Source organism: Garra rufa, chromosome 20 (genome assembly GCF_049309525.1).
Source record: "Garra rufa chromosome 20, GarRuf1.0, whole genome shotgun sequence".
NCBI classification, from domain to species: Eukaryota; Metazoa; Chordata; class Actinopteri; order Cypriniformes; family Cyprinidae; genus Garra; species Garra rufa.
This window is the reverse complement of record NC_133380.1, coordinates 10,508,652-10,536,154: the sequence shown is the minus strand read 5'-3', so window position 1 is coordinate 10,536,154 and position 27,503 is coordinate 10,508,652. Positions and strand designations below refer to the sequence as shown.

Sequence of the window (27,503 nt, the reverse complement as noted above, 5' to 3'; positions counted from 1 at the left end):
TAATAATAATAATAATAGTCTATTTATATAATTTTTATTGCTAAAAATTAAGAGTAATTACTGTAATAATAAATATTCTAATAATATTAATAATAATATAAGTATTATTACTAATTAGTTTAATTAGTTACATTTTTATGTTACATATTACTTGTATAATTATATTATAAAGAAATAACTACTGTGATAATAATAATAGTCTATTACTTGTATAATACTTTTATAATTATATTTTTAACATTATAATATAAAGATTATATAATAAAGAAATAACTACTGTAATAATAATAATAGTTCATATTTTTTTTACTAAAAATTAAGTTATATTATATTATATAAAAAATAATTAGTATAATAAAGTAAAGTATTTTAATATAATTTTTATTACTACTACTACTATTAATAATAATAAAACCAACAACAGTACATGCATATTAGTTTTTGCATTTTTTATCTATTTTTATATGTATTATTTAAAGTATGTTAACATATGATAATTATAATAATATAATAGAAATATGGTAATAACTACTGTAATATTTTGATCTTATTTGCTTTAATCATAAATATAATTATATTTAATTATATGTAAACAATTAATTATATTTGTTGCGTGCATGTTTTATATAACCTAATGTAGTCATTTAAATTTATCAAAAGATGATTATTGTAAATACTACCACTACTCCATTGAATTAAATACAGTTTGTAATATAAGCTTATAATATACTTTTTTTCTTGTATTTCTTCGCAAAAGACAATAAAACATTACACACATACAGATAAGCAGATTTATATATATATTTATCATATAATTTAACAAAATTGTTTGGAAAAATCAATTATTTAAAATCTAATTTGTTTTTCAATTATGCAAATTTTGAAATATATAACTTATTGTCATATGTATGTGTGTATGTTTACAAAAAAAATAAAAAAGTCATTCACATACATGAACATGAATATAATCAATCAGATCCATCCCAATTTTCTTGAAATATGTTTATTTATACACATAACACTCAAAATATTGAAGACAGACTGAATACAAAGCTACTTTTGAACTGAGGTGCACAATGAAACCAAATAGAAATGAAAATGAGGCTTTGTAACTGATGGCAGTTTATAGATGGTTTCTACTGAGTGCAGTCATAGGCCAAAAAAATTCCTTACATCTACAAAAAAAAAAAAAATGTTTTTAAAAAATTAAACTTTTTTTTTTTTTTTTTTTAAATCTCATGCAAGGAAGGAAGGAGGTAAAGAAAGTATTTGGCCCGCTATATATAATAATATCATAATAGTGATAGTAAAGAAATCATATCTTTATGACATCATAATCCAACACATAAATGAGTAAAACGCAACAGCAATACAGAGAGAAAAATGTAACCACTCAAAGCATTTTGAAAACATAAAACAAAACAAAAAACGCTTTGACCTTCCATTAAATAGAATTTTCTCTCTCTTTCATCTTTTTAGACTTCACAAAATAGCAAACAAATTTATACTTTTACTTTTGAATTTAAATGGTCATTTTCTCTCTTTTTTACTGGTGTAGCGGAGTTTCTAACTGCGAAGAGACTCCAGACCAAACCATTGAAACATTCACAATCGGTATGAAATTGCCTATGCAAGTAAACCTTCAGTGCTTATGTAACATTAGTCGACACACAAAGACGGTTCTGAGCGATGATTTTCAAGTACAACAACTGAACATTACTAAACATTTTGTCGCTTAACTCCTTTTTTTCTCATTTTCCTTTGTCATACAAAAGACGCCAGAATTTATGTATCTTAATAGTTCGTTTGCAAGTCATTAAAATGATTAAAAAGTAAATGGGATCACATTAGACGTTTGTGAATGGGCTTTTTAAGCGGGTCCAGCCCAGGTAAATCTGTAACCTGTACAGACAAAAACACGTAGTGAACAGAACCATGCATTAAATGGCTTTAGGAGAGCTAACATAAGGCTGCTTACCATGACTAAGCTTTCAGGCAGTAAATAAGCACATAGGGTTAGAAACACATGCACGAGACTAAAGCGTCCCTCGGGACAAAAGGCAAAGAGAGAACAAACGAAGAACGCAGGAATACAAAGTGCAAGAACCACCTGCATACATCAGTCTGACGCCAAGTGTATATCTGTTCATTTGTTTACTGCATATAAGAGTTACAACGTTTACAAAAGAAAATAAAAGAAATGCATAAATGTGGAATACTACAATAGTAAGTACTCAAGACACCATTTTAAACTTAAAAACAGTAGAAAAACAAACTGTCTTTCGTTAGGATTTGCATTGTTTGATGCTGCCCAGCATTTAAGCTGAATTTCAGCTCGCAATCGGATTGTAAAGCGGAAATGAGCGTGTCGTTTCCTTCAGTTTTTCCTATGTCGATCGAACGATCAGATTTTTATCTGATCTCAGATGGTTATGCAAAGACGATAACTGACTTTCCTCTTCAGCAAAACACAAAATGGCATGAGAAAAATAGTACTCAGGGGTTTCCTGCCAGTAGCCATATATCCATTTAAATAGCACGATTGCACCTCATTTGTAAATGTACATTTTCACAGCTTTAAAGTAATGCAGAAACACGACAGGGGCTTGGATTGATTTAAAACAGCCTCATGTCGCTCCAAACATGAAATGTATTACGTTAAAGGAGTAGCTCACTTTAAAGGAACACTCCACTTTTTTTGGAAATAGGCTCATTTTCCAACTCCCCTAGAGTTATAAAGATGTGTTTTACCATTTTTGAATCTATTCAGCCGATCGCGGGGTCTGGTGGTAGCACTTTTAGCATAGCTTAGCATAAATCGTTGAATCCGATTAGACCATTAGCATCTCACTATAAAATGACTAAAGAGTTTCGATATTTTTCCTATTTAAAACTTGACTCTTCTGTAGTTGCATCGTGTACTAAGACTGGCGGAAAATAAAAAGTTGCGATTTTCTAGGCTGATAAGCTAGGAACTATACTCTCATTCCGGCGTAATAATCAAGGAACTTTGCTGCCGTACCATGTGTGCAGCAGGCGCAATGATATTACGCAGCGTCTGAAAGTGACCGGCACCAAGTTTGTGTAGATGCAGAGAGTTGCAGCCGGCAGAGTTGATGGCTGCGTAATATCATTGCGCCTGCTGCACACATGGTACGACAGCAAAGTTCCTTGATTATTACGCCAGAATGAGAGTATAGTTCCTAGCCATATCGGACTATAAAAACGCAACTTTGCATTTTCCGCCAGTCTTAGTAGACGATGCAACTACAGAAGAGTCACGTTTTAAATAGGAAAAATATTGAAACTCTTTAGTCATTTTATAGTAAGATGCTAATGGTCTAATCGGATTCAATGATTTATGCTAAGCTATGCTAAAAGTGCTACCGCCAGACCCCGCGATCGGCTGAATAGATTCAAAAACGATAAAACACATCTTTATAACTCTAGGGGAGTTGGAAAATGAGCCTATTTCCAAAAAAAGTGGAGTGTTCCTTTAAGAACAAAAATTTACAGATAATGTACTCACGCCCTTGTCATCCAAGATGCTCATGGTCTTTCTTCAGTCGTAAGGAAATTATGTTTTTTGAGAAAAACATTTCAGGATTTCTCTCCATATAACAGACTTCTATGGTGCCCCCGAGTTTGAACTTCCAAATGCAGCTTTAAAGGGCTCTAAACGATCACAGCCGAGGAAAGAAGGGTCTTATTTAGCAAAACGATGGTTATTTTCTAAAAGGCTAGACTTTTTAACCTCAAAGGCTCATCTTGTCTAGCTGTGTGTACTTTAGAGATTAAAAAGTATATAAATTGTAAATGTTTTTAGAAAAAAAAAATAGATCGTTTCGCTAGATAAGTCCCTTCTTCCTCGACTGGGATCATTTAGAGCCCTTTGAAGCTGCATTTAAACTGCATTTTGGAAGTTCAAACTCGGGGGCACCATAGAAGTCCATTAAATGGAGAAAAATCCTGAAACGTTTTCCTTAAAAAACATAATCTCTTTACAACTGAAGAAAGAAAGACAAGAACATCTTGGATGACAAGGGGGTGAGTATATTATCTGTAAATTTCTGTTTTGAAAGTGAACTACTCCTTTAAGGAACAACATAAGGGTGAGTAAAAGTATTTTGGCTGAACTATCCCTTTAAACGCCATTTTTTAAATAGACTCGACTTATTTTGGAATCTCACATTAAACAGCAAAGCTAAAGTGTTGTTGTGGTCCAGAAAGCTGGTAAAACAGATGAAGGGAGCCGCTTGTACACAACACTGCCATTACAGAACCTAAGCAAGGCACTTAACCTGACTCTAGAGGGCGCTCGTTTGTTAGTTAATTAATTTAAACTACCTTTTTTTCCTCTTCTCTAGTTCTCTCAGCCTTGTAACGAGACCTGCTGCACCATGAAACATTCACTGTACGTTGTCCGCTAATGAAAAATGAAAAAGAGACAATGAGGGAAAACAGAGTGTGTACAGATACACTTACATATATGCATGTATGTGTCATTATAATGCACTGTATTGTAGTGTCATTGGCAAATTATGTTTTACCAGTGTCATCTAAAAGCCATTTTACCATATGAAACAACCATTTCGTCCATAGAATCTTTCAATACAATGTTTGAGTACATAGCACCATCTGTTTTAAATAACAGTCCACCCTAAAATGACTCTTGATATTTTGATCAGTTTCAGGTTCATTTTTTTTTTTTTTATTCGTTTTTGGTGGTTTAGCTATCAACATTTACAACAAAGAACTGTCATTTCAGGGTGGACTATCTCTTTAATGCTTTGCACATAAACTACGAGTTGTATCTGTAAAAAAAAAAAAAAAAGTCAGGCTAACAGGAAACATTGAGCCAGCTTTAGTAAAGTAGAATAAAGTACCCAGAGATACAGCAACTCAATGGAAGGGGGAAAAAAGGCTATTTTGTTCTTTCTTAACTGCTCAGCGTCAAGATTTTGCTTTTCTGTGGCATGCAAGGGCACATGGAGAAGGATATCCATTCATACTAAGGGAGTGTATTAAGGCTTCATATCTGCACGCTGCTAGGGCATCTGCTAGGACAATCGTTACTCTGCGCTGCTCAATCACACCGGACAACAAAGAAACACAGAGAGCCGATAACCTGGATTCCTGTGATGTTTCAGACACTGGAACTGGTCATTAATCTGTAAGGAATAGAAATGAAAATATACGTCCTGACTTAAGTCAAAAGTTAACACACCTGTTTATTATTTTACCAAAATAAGAGGGATCACATAAAAGACGTTTACATATAGTACACAAGTGAAAATAATAGTTCAATTTATAAAAATGACCCTGTTCAAGAGTTTACATATGCTTGATTCTTAAAACTGGGTGTTTTGTTTAGTGATAGTTGTTCATGAATCCCTTGTTTATCTTCCGAAAAATCCTTCAGGTCCCACAAATTCTTTGGTTTTTCAGCATTTTTGTGTATTCGAATCCTTTCCAACCATGACTATGATTTTGAGATCCATATTTTCACACTGAGGACAACTGAGGATATCATATGCAACTATTACAGAAGGTTCAAACATCGACTGATGCATCAGAAGGAAAAACAATGCATTAAGAACTGGGGGGTGAAAACTTTTGGAATTTAAAGAGTAAATTTAACTTATTTTGTCTTCTGGTTAACATAAGTATCTTCTTTAGCTTCCGCAAGGCAGTACTAAATGAAAAAACTATGATATTTACACAAAATAAGAAAAATTTACTTTTTGTAAATTTGTATTCTGTTCAGAAGTTTTCACACCTTAGCTCTTAATGCATCGTTTTTCCTTCTGAAGCATCAGTGAGTGTTTGAACCTTCTGTAATAGTTGCATATGACTCCCTCAGTTGTCCTCAGTCTGAAAAGACGATCTCAAAATCATACAGTCATTGTTGGAAAGGGTTCAAATACACAAAAATGTCGAAAAAAAAAACAAAGAATTTGTGGAACCTCAAGGATATTTCTGAAGAACAGCAGGCAGTTTAACTGTTCAGGACAAACAAGGGACTCATGAACAACTATCACTAAACAAAAAAAACAGTATTAAGAATCAAGCATATGTAAAAATTTGAACATGGTAATTTTTATAAATTCAACTATTATTTTCTATTGTGGACTCTATGTACAAATTTTATGTAAATGTATTAATCAGATGCGTACTAAATAAATAAAAAAAACTCTTATTTAAAGTAAAATAATTAACATTTCGCAGAATTTGCAAGTTGTATGTAAACTTTTGACTTCAACTGTATATTGGCCAGGCTGATTACCCATCGGTATTGTCGAAAATAAACACCGCTTTAATGCTTTAACTAAATATTGTGTAAAATTAGGGAAATACTCAATCAGCACTCATCTGCTTATGTATCACCATCACTACTGGCCATCAAAACAAAACAATTGTAGTCCTAAAAATGAATATTTCATTCTATTATGAAAGATCTGCGCTGTTATTGTGTAGTGAGTTGCGTGCATATTGAGAACACAAACCATGTTGTTACCGATGTCTCTGAAAAGTCTGTATAAGAGGTACGAGACTCATGTAGTGCTACTGCGAGGCCAAAATGTGTTGTAATAAAAAGGAAATAAAAATATTCACGTCCAGTGCATAATAAGGTATTCAGGCTATCAGTTTAGCTCACTGTGCATATAAGGAAGAAAAGAGAACGAAACCTTATCATCCGTCTATTATAAAGGCCTGTGGGGCCAAATGAACTCAAAGGACAGGAGCGCAATTCGAAAATCAGCACCATCAGATTCAGACTGCTACGCCTCGGCTGCCTTTCGGGGGTTAGTGTTGGTTTTGAGAGGAAAGGCCAGGTAGCAGACCAAAAAGTTCCATACCCTGTTTTTCTAGTGTTCTCAGAGGTTCCGTGCATATTTGAAGGCATTTGTAGTTTTCAACAGGAAGACATGAACATCCCCACAAAAGCTCCTGAAGAGTGCAGAACTTTTTTTTTTTTCTTCGAAGGTTTGTTTCCGCAGAAAAAAAATTATATATATTAATTATAAGAAGAAGAATTGACTCTCCAGGAAAAGAGCAGCACAAGGGGAGAGAAAAAAACAAAACGGTGGGACAACTACAACTACAACCACTCAGGACAATGATGGCAAGAGATGCCTCACATGAAGAAAAATAAACAAGAAGAAGACAAAAAAAGACGTCCTTCCAGGTTGTTTTAGTGCTCTGAAGGTCATTTGTACGTGAGGTTTGGGTGCTATGATTCTCCATGGCATAAACCAGGCAGTGCTTCCAAAAAAGGGTCTCATTTCTGCCTGTTATCCGGCCCCAAGTTCCACCAGTGGGGAGGGATCTGTGTCGGCTCAGTTTTGGGCATGGTGTCGGATGGTGTGAAAGATCCAGTCCATCTTGGTGGTCCATCCACCATGGTGAGCGTCATTCATCTGCTTCATGAAATAGTCCAGGGCCTCCTGCTCTGTTTTGTCCAGCGCCAGGGTCTTTCGGATGTAAGCGATGTCGTCGAAGGACTGCAACTCTGGCATGCCTGAGCCCAGCATCATGGAGAAGAGATTTATGAAAAGGTTGGCATGCTGTCTGATAGCCAAGTAAGCCTTGTAGCACATCTCCTGGAACCTGTAGGGGGAGACAGTGAGATGTTCAAATGATCCCTGCTGCATCTATTGGCGCTTTTCCACTACACAGTACCAGCTCGCCTCGGCTCTGTTTGGTTTTCCACTGTGTAAAAGTTGTACCTGTACCGGCTTCCAGGTACTTTTTTTCGTACCACCTCCGGCGAGGTTCCAAGCGAGCTGAGGCGAGCTGAGGCGATACTAAAATGTGACGTGAAAACACAGCAGACTGCTGATTGGTCAGAGAGAATCATCACTATTCACTGCGTCATCATTGCACGCGCCAGCAATAGTATCCAGAATAACTCCGCCATTTTTAAAAAGTTTGGCCAGAGATTGCGTGACATATCCAATCCATTACATATTATGGCAACTCGGAAGAATACGCCGTGGTCAAACGAGGAGGTGCAGACAGCGGGTGTGTGTCGCGTGGAAGATTACGTCACGGCAGTTTCCTGCAGCGTCGCTATGACAACCAGGTACTATTGTGGAGGTACAGGTACAACTTTTACACAGTGGAAAACCAAACAGAGCCGAGTCGAGTCGAGCCGAGCCGAGGCGAGCTGGTACTGTGTAGTGGAAAAGCGCCATATGTAAAGTCCTAAAACTCAGAAAGTAGTAATGGGTAAACCAAACATGTAAGAATCATTAACTCTTGTTGGTCATACAGCTCATTTTCTGCAATTCCAAGATATAAAGTACAATTCAGATTTTTTTCCACAGAATTGTGAGATATTAACTCAATTGTGAAAATAAAGTAAACTTTTGAGGGGGAAAAAAGTTCTCAGAATTGCAAGTTTATATCTCACAAATCTGACTTAACGTGTTGCAGGTTATAAGGTCAGAAAAAAAGCCACAACTGCAAAATCTTAACTTGTAATACTGAGCAAAAAGTCAGAATTGTGATTTTATATCTCGCAATTGCCAGTTTATTTCACGAAATGCTGAGAAAAAAAGTCAGAATTGAAAGTATTTATCTTGCAATTTTAACTTCATAACTTGCAACTGTGAGTTTATATCACGCAATTCTTACTTCATTTCTCAAAATTGCGAGTTTATATCTCACAATTCTGACTTTATATCTCGCAATTGAGTTTATATCATATTTCGGAGAAAAAAAGTCAGGATTGTAAATTGTAAAATGTTCATGTCTTTCTTTCTTCAGTCACAAAGACATTTTTTTTTTTTTTTTGAGGAAAACATTCCAGCATTTTTCTCCATATAGTGGACTTCAATGGTGGCCAACGGGTTTAAGGTCCAAAGGTCCAAGTTCCAATAAAGCTTCAAAGGGCTCAACACAATCCCAGCAGAGGAAGGGTCTTAGCTAGAAAAATGATCTGTGATTTTCTTTAAAAAAATAAAATAAAAATGTAAATGCTTTTTAACCCTAATGCTCATATTGCACTAGCTCTGTGATGCAAATGTGATTAGTTCTTCATCTGTGTACTTTGGTTAAAAAAAAAAGACAGGGTAAGTGAAAAAGTCCATTTCATTTTCTCCGCTAACTTCGAAATCGTCCAACATTGTTGTTTTACCTTTTTTTTGTAAAGGTTGTTTCTTGCATGTTCACTTTGAACAAATAAGCATGTAAACGATTAGGATGTTTGCATTGTGAAAATGTACACTGAGACTTCAGATATAAAAAAGTTGACTTGTTATGCGATGTCTTCTCAATAAAATCTTATTATTTCCTATTCATTCAATAGAATGTATGCAAATACTAGGGAATACTAATATGGTGGCGTGGTGGCTTCACTTTTATGACGTCATGAGCAATAGTTGTCTATTATAGATCAGTGGGTACGACACTTATTCCTGAGCTGGAATTGTGTAGGAACTTTGAAACTGCAATCTGAACCTTCAACCCATTGGCCACCATTGAGGTCCACTATATTGAAGAAAAATCCTGGAATGCTTTCCTCTAAAACCTTAATGTCTATTCGACTGAAAAAAGAAAGACATGAACATCTTGGATGACATGGGGGTGAGTAAATTATCAGGAAATTATACTTCTGGAAGTGAACTTCTTTAATATTCTTTTTGTACCAGAAGACATGAAAACATTTCTTCATATGCTTTTCATTAAAGTAAAAAAAAAGAGTTCAAATCCTGTTTATGAAAGTACACTCAAAGCCTGTTCTTCCACCAGAGACTGTTTCATCATTGGTTTAGTTTTTGCAAGTGTAGACATGGACGTCACCTCCTCTGACAGTGATAGAGAACAAATCCTGCTTTTTTAAAGCCTCCTTTGAGTCCTGACTGAAGCGGAGATTTGTTAGAAAGCGGAAGTCTGGAGAAGAGGCAGGAAACTTGGCAGCCAGCTGGCTGTCAGAGTATTGTTGGAGGAGGAAAGGCTGCTGGGATGAAGGCCCGAGAGGCCCATTTTGAAAGCCTCTATTGTTCAACTCAATCTCTAATTGTCTCAGATAGTTAGCTGCCTGCCAATTACTATGTTAATGTTGAAACACAAAGGATTTGTTTCTGTTAAGCTCACACCGGAAAATAATTGGCACATATGTACCTCTCAAACTCTCTGGTTTTAGTGCACTCTTGGGTTCCTCCTTTGCTGATCACAATTAAAAAGTCTTGAGTCAAGACGAACGGCACTCGCTCGCGCTTGTAGCCAAACTTCTTCTTCTTGTGGTCCAAAAAGTGACCGAAATCTATATGAAACAGCTGTAGGAACACAAGCAAATGTCTATATGAGGATACTAATAATGACTGAATGTTTCAGTGGCATTAAAACATCTAAAGATCAAGTTCACACCTGCCCGTCATCCTTCACCATGATGTTACTGTTGTGTCTGTCACCGATGCCCAGAATGAACGTCGCCACACAATAGCCAGCGCAGGATCGTGTAAACAAGTCGATGGCCATGTCGTACCTATTAACACAAAATTGTGCATTGAAAAACATCTAATTTTTATTTTAAATGGTGAAAATTTTTATTACAGGAATGTTCGCCACTCACATCTCTCCTTTGTTCTTGTCTTTTAGCCACTGATGCAGTGTTGTACTGTTAAACTGCAGTGCCCCCTTTAGACCTCCTTTACATTGAATCTGCATGATGGTGTGGGAACTTCTCACCACTTCGATGAGACCCACGCAGTCTCCAATAGACAAGCAGCCATAGGGTAGCATTCTAGGATACCACAAAATTAAGAGTTAACATAAGCTTTTCAAGCTCACTCAAGGCTGCTGGAAAATTAAGAACTTGACATTAATACCCGTTTAATTACTATTTATTTGGCTGAACAATGTTTTGGTTACCAAGCCAGATGTTTAACCAAAACGCCCACGTACCTCAGATCCAGACCCTGATTTTGCCAAATGTTCTCCATTATTCTGATGATCTGTAGTGTTAGCATGTCTTGCCGCAGGTCTACAGGAAAGTAAAAGTTTTTTTTACAACACAAAATAAAGACATTCATACTAAAAGAGAAAAAAAGTGAATAAAAAGCTGACCATCTCCGTTCTTGAAGATGATCTCATTGTTTTGGAAGAGGAGTTCGGACATGATGTCAGGATTTTCCCAGTTCAACCAGAGCGGTCTCTTGGCAGATGACATGATTCTGCAGTCTTCAAGTCTACCACGCAAGCAGAAAAACAAATCACAAATCAAAGAGTCTACCGTTCAAAAGAGTGGGGTCAGTAGGTCTTTTTTATAATTGTGCTTATTAAGGCTGCATTTATTTGCTCAAAAATACAGTAAAAAGCAATAATATTGAGAAATATTATTATAATTATAATTAGAACTTTTCTATTTGAATATATTCTGAAATGTAATTTATTCCTGTGATCAAAGTTACATTTTCAGCATCATTACTCAAACTTCTGTGTCACATGATTCTTCACAAATCATTCTAATGTGCTGATTTGCTTTTAATGATTCTTTTATAAATAGCAAGTTTAAAAGAACAGCATTTATTTGAAAAAGAACATTTTCTAACATAATAAATGTCTTAACTGCCATGCATAATTAATGTTAAAATAAAACCGACATGTGCCCTGCTTATTTTTACAAAGATTGGTAGTTCTGGTAATAAATCTGTTGACTTAAGCAACCTTTGTTGCATTATGTTCCAATGGTGACCATTTAAAAAACTGCACTTTTCACATTTTTTCTCCAAAGTTTGCATGCCTGTGAAAGTCATGACATATTGTCAAGTATGGTGACCCATACTCGAAATTGGGGCTCTGCATTTAACCCATCCAAGTGCACACACACAGCAGTGAGAAGTGAACAAACATTCTCCCGCGCCCGGGGAGCAATTGGGGGTTAGGTGCCTTGCTCAAGGGCACCTCAGTCATGATATTGAAGGTGGAAAGAGTGCTGTTCATTCACAATCCCCACCTTCAATTTCTGCCGGTGTGGGAATCAAACCAGGAACCTTCAGGTTACAACCCCAACTCTCTTACCATTTGGCCATGACTGCCCCCCAAGAACCATTAAAGATATTCTAATGCCCTTTTAGATATTGGGTCTTAAATTTTCCTTCTGGCATTTTCATTTGTGTTTTGATAGAGGGAAACAAGACAATTTTAATGTCCACATTATTTTTTCTTCAGACACTGTTCTTTAAGTAAAATAAGTTTTGTTTATTTGAAAAAGAACATTTTCTAACATTATAAATGTCTTTACTGTCATGCATAATCAATGTTAAAATAAAACCGACATGTGCCCTGCTAAGTGAAAATACACTCTCTCAGCTGTACATGCTGCACAGTGTGGTACTCACCGTAGGTTACCCAGCTGGTGGGCGGGGTTGAGTGGAGAGGTGAAATTTTGGAGGGCATCCATGTAGTCCGGTCGCCTCATCTGCTCCACCAAGAACTTCATTTGCACCTGAAAAAACATAAGAACACTTTAAAATAAAAGTCAGCCAGTTAAAAACAATATTATTTTGTGGTTAACATCAGGGTAATGAATTACCACAGATTTTTATTTTAAGGATTAGATCATTCCTGAATTAAATTTTCCTGATTATTTACTTACCCCCACGTCATCCAAGATCTTCATGTTTTCTGTCTTTAGTCGAAAAGTAATTAAGGTTTTAGAGGAAAACATTCCAGGATTTTTCTCCATATTGTGGACTTTAATGGGGATCAGCAGGATCTTATGATGTGCGATCCGCATGTGCGCCTTCATGCATTAGGTAATCATGTTTGAAAGGTCACACGTGGTAGTTCTTAACAGAGATGGACAGTAAGTATTTTTGCTTTACTCAAGTACATTTAAAAAGTATCTGTAGTGTATCAGAATGTTTTTCTTTGGAAAACTTTACTTCACTACATGCCAAAGCATAATGTCATAGTTTTTACTGCACTACATTTCATAAATAAAAGCTGTGGTTTGTTTTACCTTTAATACTTAAGAACGTTAAAAATAAACACTGGGTCGGTACTTCTGCCTATGTCATCATGCGTGACCTTTCCATCGTTATGGGGTAATGCGTGAAGTCATGGATGTAGAGCTAGTGCAAGATGAGCATTTGTGGATAAAAAGTAAATAAATTCGTTTTTTTTTTTTTTTTTTTTTTTTTTTTTAGAAATGGCCAATCGTTTTGCTAGATAAGACCCTCGGCTGGGATCATGTAAAGCCCTTTGAAGCCGTATTGAAACTGCAATTTAAACCTTCAGCCCATTGGCTCCCATTGAAGTCCACTATATGGAGAAAAATCCTGGAATGTTTTCCTCAAAAACTTTCAGTTCTTTTCAACTAAATAAAGACATGAGCATCTTGGATGACATGGGGGGGGGTGAGTAAATCATCAGGAAATTTTGATTCTGGAGTGAACTAATCCTTTAATTTTATAGATTTTTCTATTATCTAACTGCTAATTATCATTTTCCCACTACACCAGTAGACAGCTAAAAATTTAAGGCGAGACACTGCAGGTAAATAGGGTAAAAAAAAAAAAAAAAACTAATAGTTATCACCTTACTTACCCAGTTAAGTGGTTAAATTGATAATTGCAAACATTTTTTGTATTACAAGTTTTCTAAAATGTTAGGTTTAAATATGCAAATGAGGCATTATTTAATGAAATACAAGCTAATTTCCATACATTTCTAGTACAATAACCTAAACGGTTTCAAAATTCTTGACATTAGAGTCAAATGTTTTTACAGAGGGAATTTGGGGTATCTTATTGTCAGAAAAAACTCATAGACAGAAAACAATGTATTTTTTTTTTTACATTTTTGGGGAAATAAAATGTTGTATAAAATCAAGCAAATCATCTATGAACAAATCCCTCTGCAAAAATCTTCAGAATATAGACAGGAATAAAAATTTAAAGTTTGGTGTGTGTGTGTAAGTGTTACTGAAGTGAAGATTTATGGTTCAGTGTAGGAGAAAAAACTCATTTGAGAAAATGGCCTTTAAAAATATGGATTGTAATTGAAATCTATTGACACAAATAGATAAAGTGCTATAAAAGAAACAACCTTTTGGGTGGTTTCTTTCCACTTGTCTGAAAAAACACTTTATGAAACAACAATGGAATACTTGTTCCATTATTAATAATTCCTAAATTTAAAGTTGTATTTTTAGTAATAGTTTAATTTTCAGTTATTTATCTGTTTTAATTTATTTATTTTTTATCAAATAGCAGACTTATTAAACCACATATCCACATTCTAACAGCTGTTTACTTGATTTATCTTTTTTCCCTAATTCTTTTTACACATTTTTCAGTAATCAGTTAAAAATCCATTTTCAGTTATCAAATAAATAAGATTTGAGCCCCTATTACGAAGAGCTTCTCAAGCCATTGGCCTCTTTAAACTTATCTCACAGCAAATGCAAAACAACTTAATTGGTCATTGAACTTTAGACTCAACTTCTTGACGTTAACAACAATGACAGGGATGTTTAAGGTAATGCCTGAATGCTTTTTAAGGATCACCTCACAGATTAGTTGTTGTATCCTCTGTAAATCTAATCTGAGAGCTAAGGTTTCACTTGCAGCGTGCGTAAAGACTCTCCTAATATAACCTCATGTGCCCATGCGCCTACCTAGTTTTAGGTGAGATGAGAAGGTCAAAGGCTGAGTTTACCTTCTGAGTTTCATCCTTCTTCTCCTGTTTGAGAATGTCTGTGAGGTTGATGAGCTTCTCCATGGCTTCCACCTGTCTGCTCAGGTGCTTCAGGTACATGCCACATGCCCGGCAGTACGACTCCAGCAGCAGGCCAAACCGCTGACTCACGGTTTTATTGTGCATTTCTGACCTGCGACCCCACAAGATTACAATTTAACTTCATTTGGAACATATTCGTGATATTTAGGTCATCGTAATGTAAAGCCCTGACAGTAAAGAGAACAAAAACAGGAAATCGCTTACTTCAAATGCCAAAAGAAGAAGTGCCCAATCCTCTGGTTGGTAAGAGCTTTTTTCAGCAGAAATCGCACCAGTGGGTTATCAAGATACTGCTCATACTTCAAAACCTTCAACAAATCAGACGTGAAACATTGTAACAAATATGACACGACATTTATAAATAATAACTAACTGTATCAGTCTTACCTGAACTAGCTGAATGAGGTACTGTGAGAGTTTGTCATCAGTCAGATACTTCTCAAGGCACCGAACTGCGAAGTCTCGGATCATTGGATCAGGATAGTTACAGTCAAGCAACTCCATGGCTTGTTCCGGCTTTATTGCAGGCCAGTCTTTAAGAAGGCAATACATCTGGGCAACTTCATCCCTGGAATTCCATTTCACCGCCAGCAGAATCTTGGGCAGGATTTCTGGAATATTTACACAATACTGCCTAGAGTAGAAAACAAATACATTTTTAAATAAACTTTTCCACCACTAGAGACCAAAATGAGGAGAGCTAATGGTGGCATTAGACTACCTGTGTCTCCATAAAAAGTCTTTTTCCTGCTCAGTGATTTCAGAAAGCGGGTCCCTGTTGGCCAGCTGACGAAGTTGCTCTATATCTGCCTCCGTCATGGCGTGGTCTCGCGCCAGTCTGCTGCTCTGTAATTCAGATTAGAAACTCAATTAATAAACAGAACTAATTTCTCAAAGAAAAACATCCTTGGAAAGGAAACTCATTTAATATTGCTGTTTCTTGAGCAGCCTGGATCACAAAACCAGTCATAAAGGTCATAAGGGTTCATTTTATAAATAAATATAAATAAAATATTATACATACATATGCTTTCCATTGATGCATGGTTTGTTGGGATATGACAATATTCAGTTGAGATACTACTTTTTGAAAATCTGGAATCTGAGAGTGCAAACAAAATCTAAATACTCAGAAAATCATCTTTAAAGTTGTCCAAATGAAGTTTTTAGTCATGTATATTACTAATAAAACTATGTTTTGATATATTTATGGTAGGAAATTTACAAAATATCTTCATGGAACATGATCCTCACTTAATATCCCAATGGTTTTTGACATAAATTTGACGCATACAATTTATTTTTGGCTATTGCTACAAACATACCCATGCTACTTAAGATTTACCTGGTTTTGTGGTCCAGGGTCACATTTTAGAAAAAAGTATATGACACTAAAGACTTGAGCAATCACATGAATAAATATCATTTTAAAATGTATTAAAACAGAAAACAGTTATTTGAAATTGCAATATTATTTAACAATAATTTTATTTTTACTGTATTTTTGATGGTAGAAAATGCATCCTGGTGAGCATAAGAGACTCATTTAAAAAATAGTACTGACTGAATGTGAATAAACCAACCACAGTTCAGAAAGGTTGAGATTTTGAGCAACAACAAAACAGACCTAATTTGACCTCTGTCATGATTAAACAATGGTGTCTGCTACTGCAAAAGTGATGCATCAGTGATTTTAACAAGAAAGCAGTAGTTCAAAGCCTTGATGAATCGAAGATGAATCAACAACGCTTTGTGAAAGTGCCGTCACGGCTGACATCTATTACAAAACCAAATGAATGAGCATGATAATTAATAATTGGAGTAAAGACACACACTCATGAGGTGACGGTGGAGAATGACAGAGACGTTTCTTATGCTCCTTGTAAAGGGTATTAATAGCAGCAGGAAGTGTGTCACTATAATTAATTAATTAGGATGTGTGTCTGTAAGCTCACCTGTCCAGACTGGCAGTAATTGTATCCCATCTCCCTGGATATTATCCAGTTAGCGTGATCCTCAATCGTGGCCATGTCAGGGAACTTAACGGGTGAGCTGAAATGGTCAAACTCCAGCTCTAGACATGGGGTTTCCTAGAGCAAAAATAAAATATAATAAAAATACAGTTATAGCATCTATACAGACACACTCCTGAAAGGCCATTAGACTAAGATTGCAAACCTAAATAAACAGATTTAGAACATACGCTCTTGATTAACTATGTCACCTCAGATTAGACAACAGAGGAATCGTATTAGAGCTGATTAAAGTGCCTCAGTGCTCAAAGAGGTTATGCAAGAGAGGAAACCTTATTAGGGTTGGAGCCCGTGACCCCAATGGGGTTGAGGAGATCTTCTAGGCCATGTGGTACTGGCCACAGGTTCAGTGCCATCTTTCCTGAGACCAGAGTGTGTGTGTAGTCGAACAGGTTGACGTTTCCCCAGGCCAGTGGACAGTGCTCCTGTACAAATTCATTTAAATGTTCATTTCAAAGCACGCACATCAGATGCAAAATTCACTTTTACATGGTGATCGCATATATACATCTTAGCAGTGTGTGGACACAACCACACTTCAATAATAAAAACCCATTCACTCCTTTTTTGATCCCTAAAAAACCTAAACAGTCTGAATTATCAAGCCGTTTTGATTTTCTAAACAGTATGATGTCATATATGATGCCACTGAAGACGAAGTGGATTAGTTTTGTTTTTGATGGTACTGTGCCACCAAATACAACGAAATGTCTGTGCAAATCATTTCTGGATGAGGGACAATTCAAGGCAGGTTTTGCTAAAAAGTTACAACTCAAGGATGGATCAGTATCCACTGTTCATGATCACACCTCCAGAAGTAACTTTGTATTTTTTACAATTACCGGTATTTGCAAAATGCCTTGATTCTTCCACAAAAGAGCGGGGCGAGGTGAGCAGAGCTCATCAGCATTTAAAGAGCAATGCACCGAAACGGGTCGCTGTGAACAGAGATGTTTTTGACGAGGAAAAAAGGGTGTCGTTTTACACTATCATTGAGGAATTTTTAACTAAAAATTGTTACAGACATTTTATGAAGACCTTAAAGAACCAAAGCAACTTGTGGAAAATGGACATCCGATGTCCCCTTCAACAATTAAATATTTTTAAATTTTCAATTTTTTTTACATTTAATTTTAGCTTTTTTATGTGATTTTCTCACTTGAATTATTTTACAGTTTTATTTTTATTTCTGTTTTCTTCTATTTTTATTTCAGCTTTAATTATAGTCATTTTAGTTTTTAAATAGTTTTTCTTTTAAATGTAATTTTTATTTTTTTAATTCTATTTTATCTAAGTGTTACTTCAGTTAACAAAAACTATTTTTGAAAGTTTTAGATTACAATAACACTAGTACAACTAAAAACACTAAAAGCAAGTCATCACCTCTTTCGCCCCCTTCCTTCCTTTCACAGAGCAGATGGACAGACAAAGGCGAGCCGCCCGGGGGATGTCGGGAATGTACATGTCATAAGTCAGCCACTCGTTCCACCTGCAGACAGAGAGAGAGAAGATGTCAGCACACTATCAATTTTTAAAATGCATAATTTTGCATTTCAAATATCTAACACTTCTGGAAGTCATAATACAGTGCATGACATAAGGAGTGCAATGACTAATTATCATGTTAGACTCTTAGACTGATGTAAATCTATTTACTTTTGCTACCCCCTAACAGCATGGACCTAGGGGTTGAGTTGGGAGGTAGAACGCCACTCACACACTCTGCAGTGAACTTTGTATAAATAAAGGCGATATTTTGAAACTAGGGTTTCTTCCGAAAAGAAAAAAAAAAAAACCTCATGCACTAGAAGTATTGCCTTCTTTCTACATACTTCAGGTCACTTTGGTAAACTTAAAAGATAAGTATGGAAGCCTGTTGCAAAATCGCAATTTTTGTCTCACAGCTCTGACTTTATTCATTATTTCTCACAACTATGAGGTAACATCTTGCAATTCAGACTTTTTTTTTTTTTTTTTTTTCACAGAATCGTCTGTGTATATCTTGCAATTGCCTTCCTGAATATAATATGTGATTCTGTGCATATTCTATGAAATGCTGACTTTCTTCCATGAAATTAGGTTTGTGTTAAAAGAGCTATAACTTTGACAATCAAAGTCTGAATTGCAAAAAATATACTCGTAATTGCGAAAAAGAATTGTGAGATATAAAGTCACCATTTTTTTCCCATGTTGGCAACAGGTTTCTATAGGATTTTGCAAACACTTTCGCTTAGTAATCTATCAATTGTAGTATCAGATAGGACCAGTGATCGCACGGTACCTTGGGTTTGAACACGGCACACGCTGTGTGTTGACATTATCACACAACTGCTCTCCACCATGGTAGATCCCTGTCCGCACATAAATCTGAAACAAAAGGCAAGAACCAGTAAGCAAGAAAATGCTAGTGCAAAAACATCAGCCAATCATAAAAAGAAACACACAAATAGCTTCCTGTTCTTTATAATTGAAACTTCTGCTCTCTTATTTAAAGGAGAAGTTCACTTCCAGAACAAAAATTTACAGATAATTTACTCACTCCCTTGTCATCCAAGATATTCATGTCTTTCTTTCTTCAGTCGTAATTATATTTCTATGGTGCCCGTGAGTTTGAACTTCCAAAATGCAGTTTAAATGCAGCTTCAAAGGGCTCTAAAAAAAATCCCAGCCGAGGAAGACGGGTCTTATGTAGCGAAACAAATGTTTTTTTTGTTTTTGTTTTATTACAATTTATATACTTTTTAACCTCAAATGCTCATCTTGTCTAGTTCTGCGTATATATGCGGATTCCGTTCAAGACAGTTAGAGTATGTCAAAAACTCCCATCTTATTTTCTCCTCCAACTTCAGAAGTACCAACTCAGTGTTTAGAAAGTGAACGTGGAAAGAAGATCAAATGCCCTTTACAAAAATAGGTAAAACAACGATATAGGGCGATTTTGAAGTTGGAGGATAAAATGAGATGGGAGTTTTTCGACCTATCCTAACTGTCTTAAAAGAGAATACACTGAGTTAATGCAGAGCTAGACAAGACAAGCATTTGAGGTTAAAAAGTATATAAATTGTAATTTTTTTTTTTAGAAAATAACCAATTGTTTTGCTCAATAAGACACTTCTCCATCAGCTGGGATTGTTTAGAGCCCTTCAAAACTGCATTTTGGAAGTTCAAACTCATGGGCACTATAGAAGTCCACTATATGGAGAGGAATCCATTTCTTTATGACTGAAGAACATCTGTGATGTCAACTGGGTGAGTAATTTATCTGTATATTTTTGTTCTGGAGGTGAACTTCTCCTAAGACCACCCATGCATTTTGTATATAAAAAATATTTAGAATACAAAAAGGCATCAACTAAGCACCTTGTCAATGTCCCGAATATTCACATTAACGTATGTGGCACAGAGGACACGTATCCTTAGAGTGCTGTTAATGGTCCAGAGGGATTTGGTGGAAGCCTCTCCGTTCATGTAAGGCGTGGCGGTGGAGATCCGGCGGGCGTAGGAGGGCATGGTGAAGTTGTCCATAGGCAGCTGAGAGTAAAGACTGTCCTTGGACATAAGCATGAGGTTTGGCAACCGACCCAGCATAATGCAACTCCGTACATACTGACAGAACAAGAAAGAGAAAAAACACAGAGAGATTTCAGACATAAAGCCACATAATCAGCACATCTCACGGACCGTCAAGTCATCCAAAATGTCCAGAGCTATTTTTAGCATCCTAAACATAAATTCTGCCAGTACTTTTTGTTGGGATGATATAAAACTTCAAATTCAGCCGGATACTGAGACTACTCATTTGCATTCTGTGTACTGGCCGGTTTTGAGATAATGAAAGCCTGGAACAAACACACGAATAGTGCCAAAACACTGAAAATTCTGAGGTGACTTGAAATTTCAGATGGCTAATTAATCAGCGTCCAGTATGAGACCATAACTCTGTACACAAGATAAAAGCAGCACGAGAACTAAAATAAAAGTTATATAAAAACCACTGGTACTTTAGTAAAAGCAAAAAGGCCTAGATACCTTGTACTGACTGATAGGGTATTTTTCCAACAGATACTCGTCACAGCCGCAGACTTTCAGGATGTATTTGCCCTGATATTCTTGCACGCACATCTTTAGCTGCTCGGCCGACAGCAGCATGCTCCTAGTCTTCTTCCTGATGGCTTCAGCGATCACCTGCTCAGGTACGCAGTCGTGATTGATCTTTAGTGTGTACTTTTGCTTGTCGTTGTTGGGAGAGACGATCACCCAGATAACTACAATGATTTGACCTAGCACACAAAGAAGAAGATCAGAGTGTTAACAGGAACAGCATTATTGAATTGATTCCTTCAGGCATCAAGCATGTGAGAACAAACAATTAATCCCACATAGCAACTGAGTGTGTTGAAAAAGTGTTGAAAAGAAAAGCTGGATATTGAATGCATCCCAATGAAGCTGTCAGAGTTGTTGTGCATGCATTCCTCCAGGCTAAGAGAAATCTGAGGGCAAAAGTGAAAAACAAGCATCATATGCTGCTTCATGACTACTACTATTACAACACAGGCCCATTCACATATGAAAGAAAACAACACTGCTGCAATAAAAAACTTTCTGGAATGAAGATTACTACTGGCTTCAGGCTATAAACCAAAAAGAAACAAACCATGTTATTTTCAACCTCAGAATCAATGTGCCGCATCTGTGGCATGCTGTCGATTACCACAGTCAATAATGTCGACTGGTCCGTCAGCGTGTATTAACAAAAACACAATGGAAGCCTAGCATGCAGTTAGGGAGCATCATTAATAAATGTTTAACATGCAAATCTCTCATTGTTATCTGTAAATCAATTTATATCAAATATACACTACCAGTTTTTGAAAAGTGAGATTTTTACTAATAGCTCACTAAGATATTTTTTAAAATAACTGTTTTCTACTTGAGTACATTTTAAAATTTTATTTATTCCTGTGATTTTTAAAAAGCTGATTTTTTAGCATCATTACTTCAGTCACATGATCCTTCAGAAATCATGCTAATATTCTGATTTGCTGTTAAAATAATAATAATAATAAATGTTATGTTGAAAACAGCGGAGTACAATTTTTTTCAGGTTTCTTTGATGAATAGAATGTTCAGAAAAACAGCATTTATCTAAAACAGAAATCTTTTGTAATCTACAATCTATGATGCCCCCCTGGGCATCATATATATATACTGGCCCCATCATATATATATATACTGACTCCATTAAAATATACTCAAATAGAAAACAGTTATTTTACATAGTAAAAATATTTACAAATTTTACTGTTTTTGCTGTACTTTGGATCAAATAAATGCAGGCTTGGTGAGCAGAAGAAACTGGTAGTGTAAAACCAGCACTTTCAGCTTTTTGACTATTTGAAGTATTTTAATTTAGATATATTTTCCTCAACATTTCCTTAAAAAAAAACTTTAAATGATATTGAATTATTAACAATCAGTGACTTCCTTTTATTTATCTAAGGAATGATGCAAAGAAATGGTTCAACCAATGTATTTTTTTTTTTTAAACAAACAGTTCAAAATAAGAGAAGTTCACATATTCAGCAAGTCACAAGCACAACTCAACACAGGTCTAAAAACATTAACCAGACACTAAGACTGCACAATACTAAATATAATGTATATAAGTTCCATATAAATATGCATCTGTCAGCTCATGCAATGTCCACCTAAAAATTCAAACTTAGTAACTTCTGCATAATATATGCACAGGAATAACAGGAAAGAACCTATGCACTGTTCTGCAGTTGAGTTCCGCAAACTCTGCCCACAGATATTACTCTGGTAATTCATAAGCAGAAGTGCCTAGAAAAACTGGCTCATTTTGAAAGAACTATTTAAAGAACATCATATAGCTCAAGAAAAACCTTTTACCATGAGTTTGCATGGCAAAGCACCACTCAAAATCTCAATGTAATGTTGTTCTGAGCAATACTTAAACTATACTAATAATACGAATACTTAAAACCACTAACAGCAATATTTTTATAGAAGAATTCACTCAGGTAATTGCAATGTGGGGTAAACAACAAACAATGTGGTCCATACCTACTTAAAAAAAACATTCCTGTAAACCTACCTTTGTCTAATTTGCCATATATATGCTTTGGAAGCTCTGGTGAAGACTCCACATTAGGAGGATAAACGTATAGCGCTCGACTGTGTGCCCCGCTGGCATCTCGTAGCTCTACTGAGTCTTTGCAGACATTAAGAATATTTCTCCTGAAGTCCTGCACCTCAGGGTCCTTCACTAGATCAAACTCACACACCGGCATGCCGATGGCAAAACCTGAAACACATTAAAACAGCATTTTAGAACAAGATAAGAAGAGGAAAGAGATAAACCTGCTGAATCAAATATAATACAGTTCAAAAGTTAGGGGTCAGCTTCATCCTAATTGATTTGATTAAAAATAAAGTAAAAACAGTAATATTGTGAAAGGTGACCCTGGACCACAAAACCAGTTATAAGTTGCATGGGTATATTTGTAGCATATAGCCAAAAATACACTGTATGGGTCAAAATGATCGATTTTTCTTTAAAGGATAACTGTTGCCAAAATGCAACCTGGGCTGTTTTTTTACTGTAAACGAGACAAACATATATCTAAAAGCATAATTATGACAAACGAGCCGTTTTTGAGATTGACCGTGATTTCGTTTTGTTTTCAATGGCCGGAGAATGGGAGTACTAGGGGCATAAATTTGAGCACATCAAAATCGATATTTTTACAACACTAAGAAGGCTCGACACACCATGAAACTTTGCTCGAAGTATCGCCTGGGTCTCTACACATGAACTCGAGCATTGAGAACATTGTTTGTGTAGACAGAGTTTACTAAAAAGAAAGGTTTTGAACAACTCACTTTCACTGTTTGGGGTTCCGCTCGCAGCCGTCTTGCCAGTCAAGAAGTGTCGATCTCCGAATGCGAATGAATGGACTCCATAGGACGAAATATATGAGATTCTTTTTTACAACTAGAAGGTTAATATTGTTTTTCACTCGAGACAAAACAACGAATTAGCCGTGAATTTATATGGAAATATGCTTTAGGAGCTATCCATCCTCGCATTCGGAGATCGACACTTCTTGACTGGCAAGACGGCCGCGAGCGGAAACTCAAACAGTGAAAGTGAGTTGTTCAAAACCTTTCTTTTTAGTAAACTCTGTGTACACAAACAATGTTCTCAATGCTCGAGTTCATGTGTAGAGACCCAGGCGATACTTCGAAGTTTCATGGTGTGTCGAGCCTTCTTAGTGTTGTAAAAATATCGATTTTGATGCGCTCAAAGTTATGCCCCTAGTACTCCCATTCACCGAACATTGACCACAAAACGAAATCACGGTCAATCTCAAAAATGGCTCGTTTGACGTAATTAAGCTTTTAGATATATGTTTGTCTCGTTTAAAGTAAAAAAAACAGCCCAGGTTGCATTTTGGCAATAGTTATCCTTTAATGCCAGAAATCATTAGGATATTAAGTAAAGATATTTTGTAAATTTCCTACTATAAATATATGAAAACTTAATTTTTGAGTTGTAATATGCATTGCTTTGGACAATTTTAAAAGCAATTTTTTCAATATTTTATTTTTTTGCACCCTCAGATTCTAGATTTTCAAATAGTTTTATCTCAACCAAATATTGTCCGATCCTAACAAACCACACATCAATGGAAAGCTTATTAATTCAGTTTATTTCTTCAGGTGATATATAAATCAGTTTCAAAAAAATGACCCATATGAATGGTAGAATTAGTAGGACAATTTAAAATAACTGGCTTTTGAATAGTAGTAGGGATGTGAAATTTAGACAATTGGTCATTACTGAATTTCAGTTCATGTGAAATGTTTTGAAGTTGTTTCGAGTCATGCACATATGCATAAGGTAAATAAAGGAAATACAAGCCCATGTGACATCTTACCAATTTCTCTGTTGAGGATTTTTTCCTCTCTGTTCCCTACAGGTTCTATGACCTTTAGGAAGGGCTGGAACAGCCGAAGGTCACAAAGTCTTCTTGTCTCATCGTAGAACTCCTCACGCTCTGCCTCTTGTGTTACACTAACGAAAATATAGGAGGTCTCCTCCTGCAGCAGGTGGTGGAGGGGGTACTTCCTAGCCTCCTTAAACAGTTCATGTTTGATTGTGATGAGGGTGGCCTCCCGGAGGCATTCTAGTGTCAGGATCATGCCATTGGGCAGTAGACAGTCCACCAGAATCCTGGGGGGCATCAAATGGATGCCCCATAGTTCTCCCGAAGAGGGTCTTGGAGGCATTATGTGTAGTCCTCGCAATCTTCAACAGGGAAAAAAATAAATCTCCAACCTCTTCTTCTCCTGAGGGGGGACAGGATGATTAAAGTATGTTTTAGCAACATGTGACAGCATGTGCTGTTTTCAATAACAATAAAATAAACAGATAAGACAAAATGTTCAGCATTGCAAATTGCATGTCCCAAAATAAGCAAATTAGGACTTGAGTGAATAAGTAACAAACAAGAACATAGGCTGCATCAAATGTAATTAGAGTGATGCTGCTCATTAACCTGCACTATATACGGTTTTATCTACTGATATCACTGTTTATATACACTATCGTTTAAAGGTTTGGGATCAGTAAGATTTCTACCGTTTTTAAAGAAGTCACTTATGATCATCAAGGCAGTATCTATTTCATCAAAATTACGAAAAGAAAAACAGTAATATTGCAAAATGTTACTACAATGGAAAATAATGATTTCTATTTTAATATATTTTAAAATATAATTTATTCCTGTGATGCAAAGCTGAATTTTCATCAGCAATCACTTCAGAAATCATTCTAATATGCTGATTTATTATTAGAGTTATTTATGTCAGCAACAGTTGAGCTGTCAAATATTTTTTGGAACCTGTGATACTTTTTTTAGGATTCTTTGATGAATAAAAAGTTCAAAAGAAAAGCATTTATTTAAAATATAAGTATTTTCTAACAATACAATTTAACATCCTTGCTGAATAAAAGTATAGATTTCTTAAAAAAAAAAAAAAAAAATTATATATATATAAATAAAAATGTACTGACCCCAAACAGTAATGAACCGTAGTGTAAATTGTAAGAAAATATTTTATTTTAAGTAAATTCTGTTGCTTTAACTTTTTAATTCATCAAAGATATGAATATAAAAGGCAAATGTATCACATGTTCCAAAAAACTTAAGCAGCACAACTGTTTCCAATATCGATAATAAATCTGCATATTTATAATGATTTTTGAAGGATCATGTGACACTGAATACTGCTGAAAACTCAGCTTTGCCACCACATAAATAAATTACATTTTAAATTATATTGTTATTTTAAATTGTACAATATTACTATTTGTCCTGTATTTAAATATAACCAGCTTTAGTAAGAGACTTCTTTAAAAAAAAAATTAAAAGAAATCAGAAAGCTGGTTTGCTGTTCACAAAACATGTATTATTATTATCAATATTTAAAACAGCTGAGTAAATTTTTTCAGGATTATTTTATGAATTGAAAGATCTAAAGATCTGAAATAAAAAGCTTTTGCAACATTATACACTATATTACACTTTTTTGGAAAATAAATTATAGAAATTAATACTTATTTAGCAAGTATGCTTTAAATTGATTAAAAGTGATGATACAGGCATTTATAATCTTACGAAAGATTTCTATTTCAGATAAATGCTGTTTTTCTGAACGTTGTATTCATCAAAGAAACCTGAAAATAGGAATAAATTACATTTTAAACTATATTCAAAGAGAAAACGGTTGTTTTAAATAGTAAAAATATTTCAAAATTGTAGTTTTTGCTGTACTTTGGATCACATAAATGACAAAAAAAAACATCTTACTGTTCAAAAACTTTTGACTGGTAGTGTACAGGTTTTTTTTTTTACCCGTACTAATTTAGAACTAATTTTACCCGTGTCTGATTTAGATTTCTTCTTTTCAAGCATGTAAAAATACAGAGAAATTATGCATCTTACCAACCCCAAAGTTTTCAACAGTACCTAAAAGAAACACACTAGTTCTAAAGCATTACGCCAATAGAGTAATTCAATTTGGTCACATCACTGACATAAGTCTTAATAGAAAAACATGCTTACAGGAAGTTCAGTACAACCCAACATCTGAGTCACTGAGCAATGACAGAAATGTATCACTCTGTGAGAAAGGAGAGACATTTCCACACAACCCAGAGCCAAAAACATTTGGCACTTCATACTGAAGTGGATGAGTTGATTTTTCCCTCCAAACACGAGCCAACAAAAAGACACCCGTATGCATCTCCTGGGTGCAAGGCTGCTGAAAGCGATTCAATATTCTGACAAACAGCATCTTTCACCATGTTAATGTGTTTTCTGAAATTATTGGATTGCAAAACTAGGCCATGTGAGAGGAACACGTCAGATCTCGATTGTAGTTCTTCCAGTTTACTCATGTAAAAAGGCATGCAAATGTTTATTTGCAGAGCTTTGCTAAAGTCACAGGTGCAAAGTAAAAGTAAAGATGATAGCATTCAAGCTTACCTTAGTCTGATGTTAGGGCCACTTGTAAATGTAAATATCCATCATAGTTCAGACTTCCATCTGATCTGCTTGCTTTGTAACTTCTCTTCAGGTCCACTGAATTATACTGGAACAACAGCAAGTAGGATAAACATTCAGTGTC

At 35.5% G+C, this 27,503-nt stretch overlaps 1 protein-coding gene across 1 annotated transcript; it reads right to left on the bottom strand.

The window, feature by feature from the left end:
- Positions 1–987: 987 nt before the first annotated feature.
- Positions 988–25,132, bottom strand: pik3ca (phosphatidylinositol-4,5-bisphosphate 3-kinase, catalytic subunit alpha). Its single transcript, XM_073825414.1, has 19 exons — positions 24,749–25,132; positions 22,903–23,112; positions 20,814–21,064; positions 20,145–20,390; positions 19,066–19,151; positions 18,168–18,273; positions 17,057–17,209; positions 16,707–16,841; positions 15,473–15,597; positions 15,139–15,385; positions 14,956–15,059; positions 14,671–14,842; positions 12,348–12,454; positions 11,074–11,195; positions 10,912–10,990; positions 10,580–10,750; positions 10,375–10,492; positions 10,129–10,283; positions 988–7,611 (listed from the first exon to the last, which is right to left on the bottom strand). The coding sequence occupies exons 1-19, from the start codon at positions 25,098–25,100 to the stop codon at positions 7,341–7,343; spliced, it is 3,210 nt and encodes a 1,069-aa protein (XP_073681515.1). The 5' UTR covers positions 25,101–25,132; the 3' UTR covers positions 988–7,340.
- Positions 25,133–27,503: the final 2,371 nt, after the last annotated feature.

Coding starts and splice junctions, on each gene's coding strand:
- pik3ca (XM_073825414.1), bottom strand. CDS start 25,100: ATGCCTCCAAGACCCTCTTCGGGAGAACTATGGGGCATCCATTTGATG. Junction 11,196..12,347: donor CACCAGCTGGGTAACCTACG/GTGAGTACCACA, acceptor CTTGCGTGGTAG/ACTTGAAGACTGCAGAATCA. Junction 10,991..11,073: donor CATCTTCAAGAACGGAGATG/GTCAGCTTTTTA, acceptor ACTTTCCTGTAG/ACCTGCGGCAAGACATGCTA.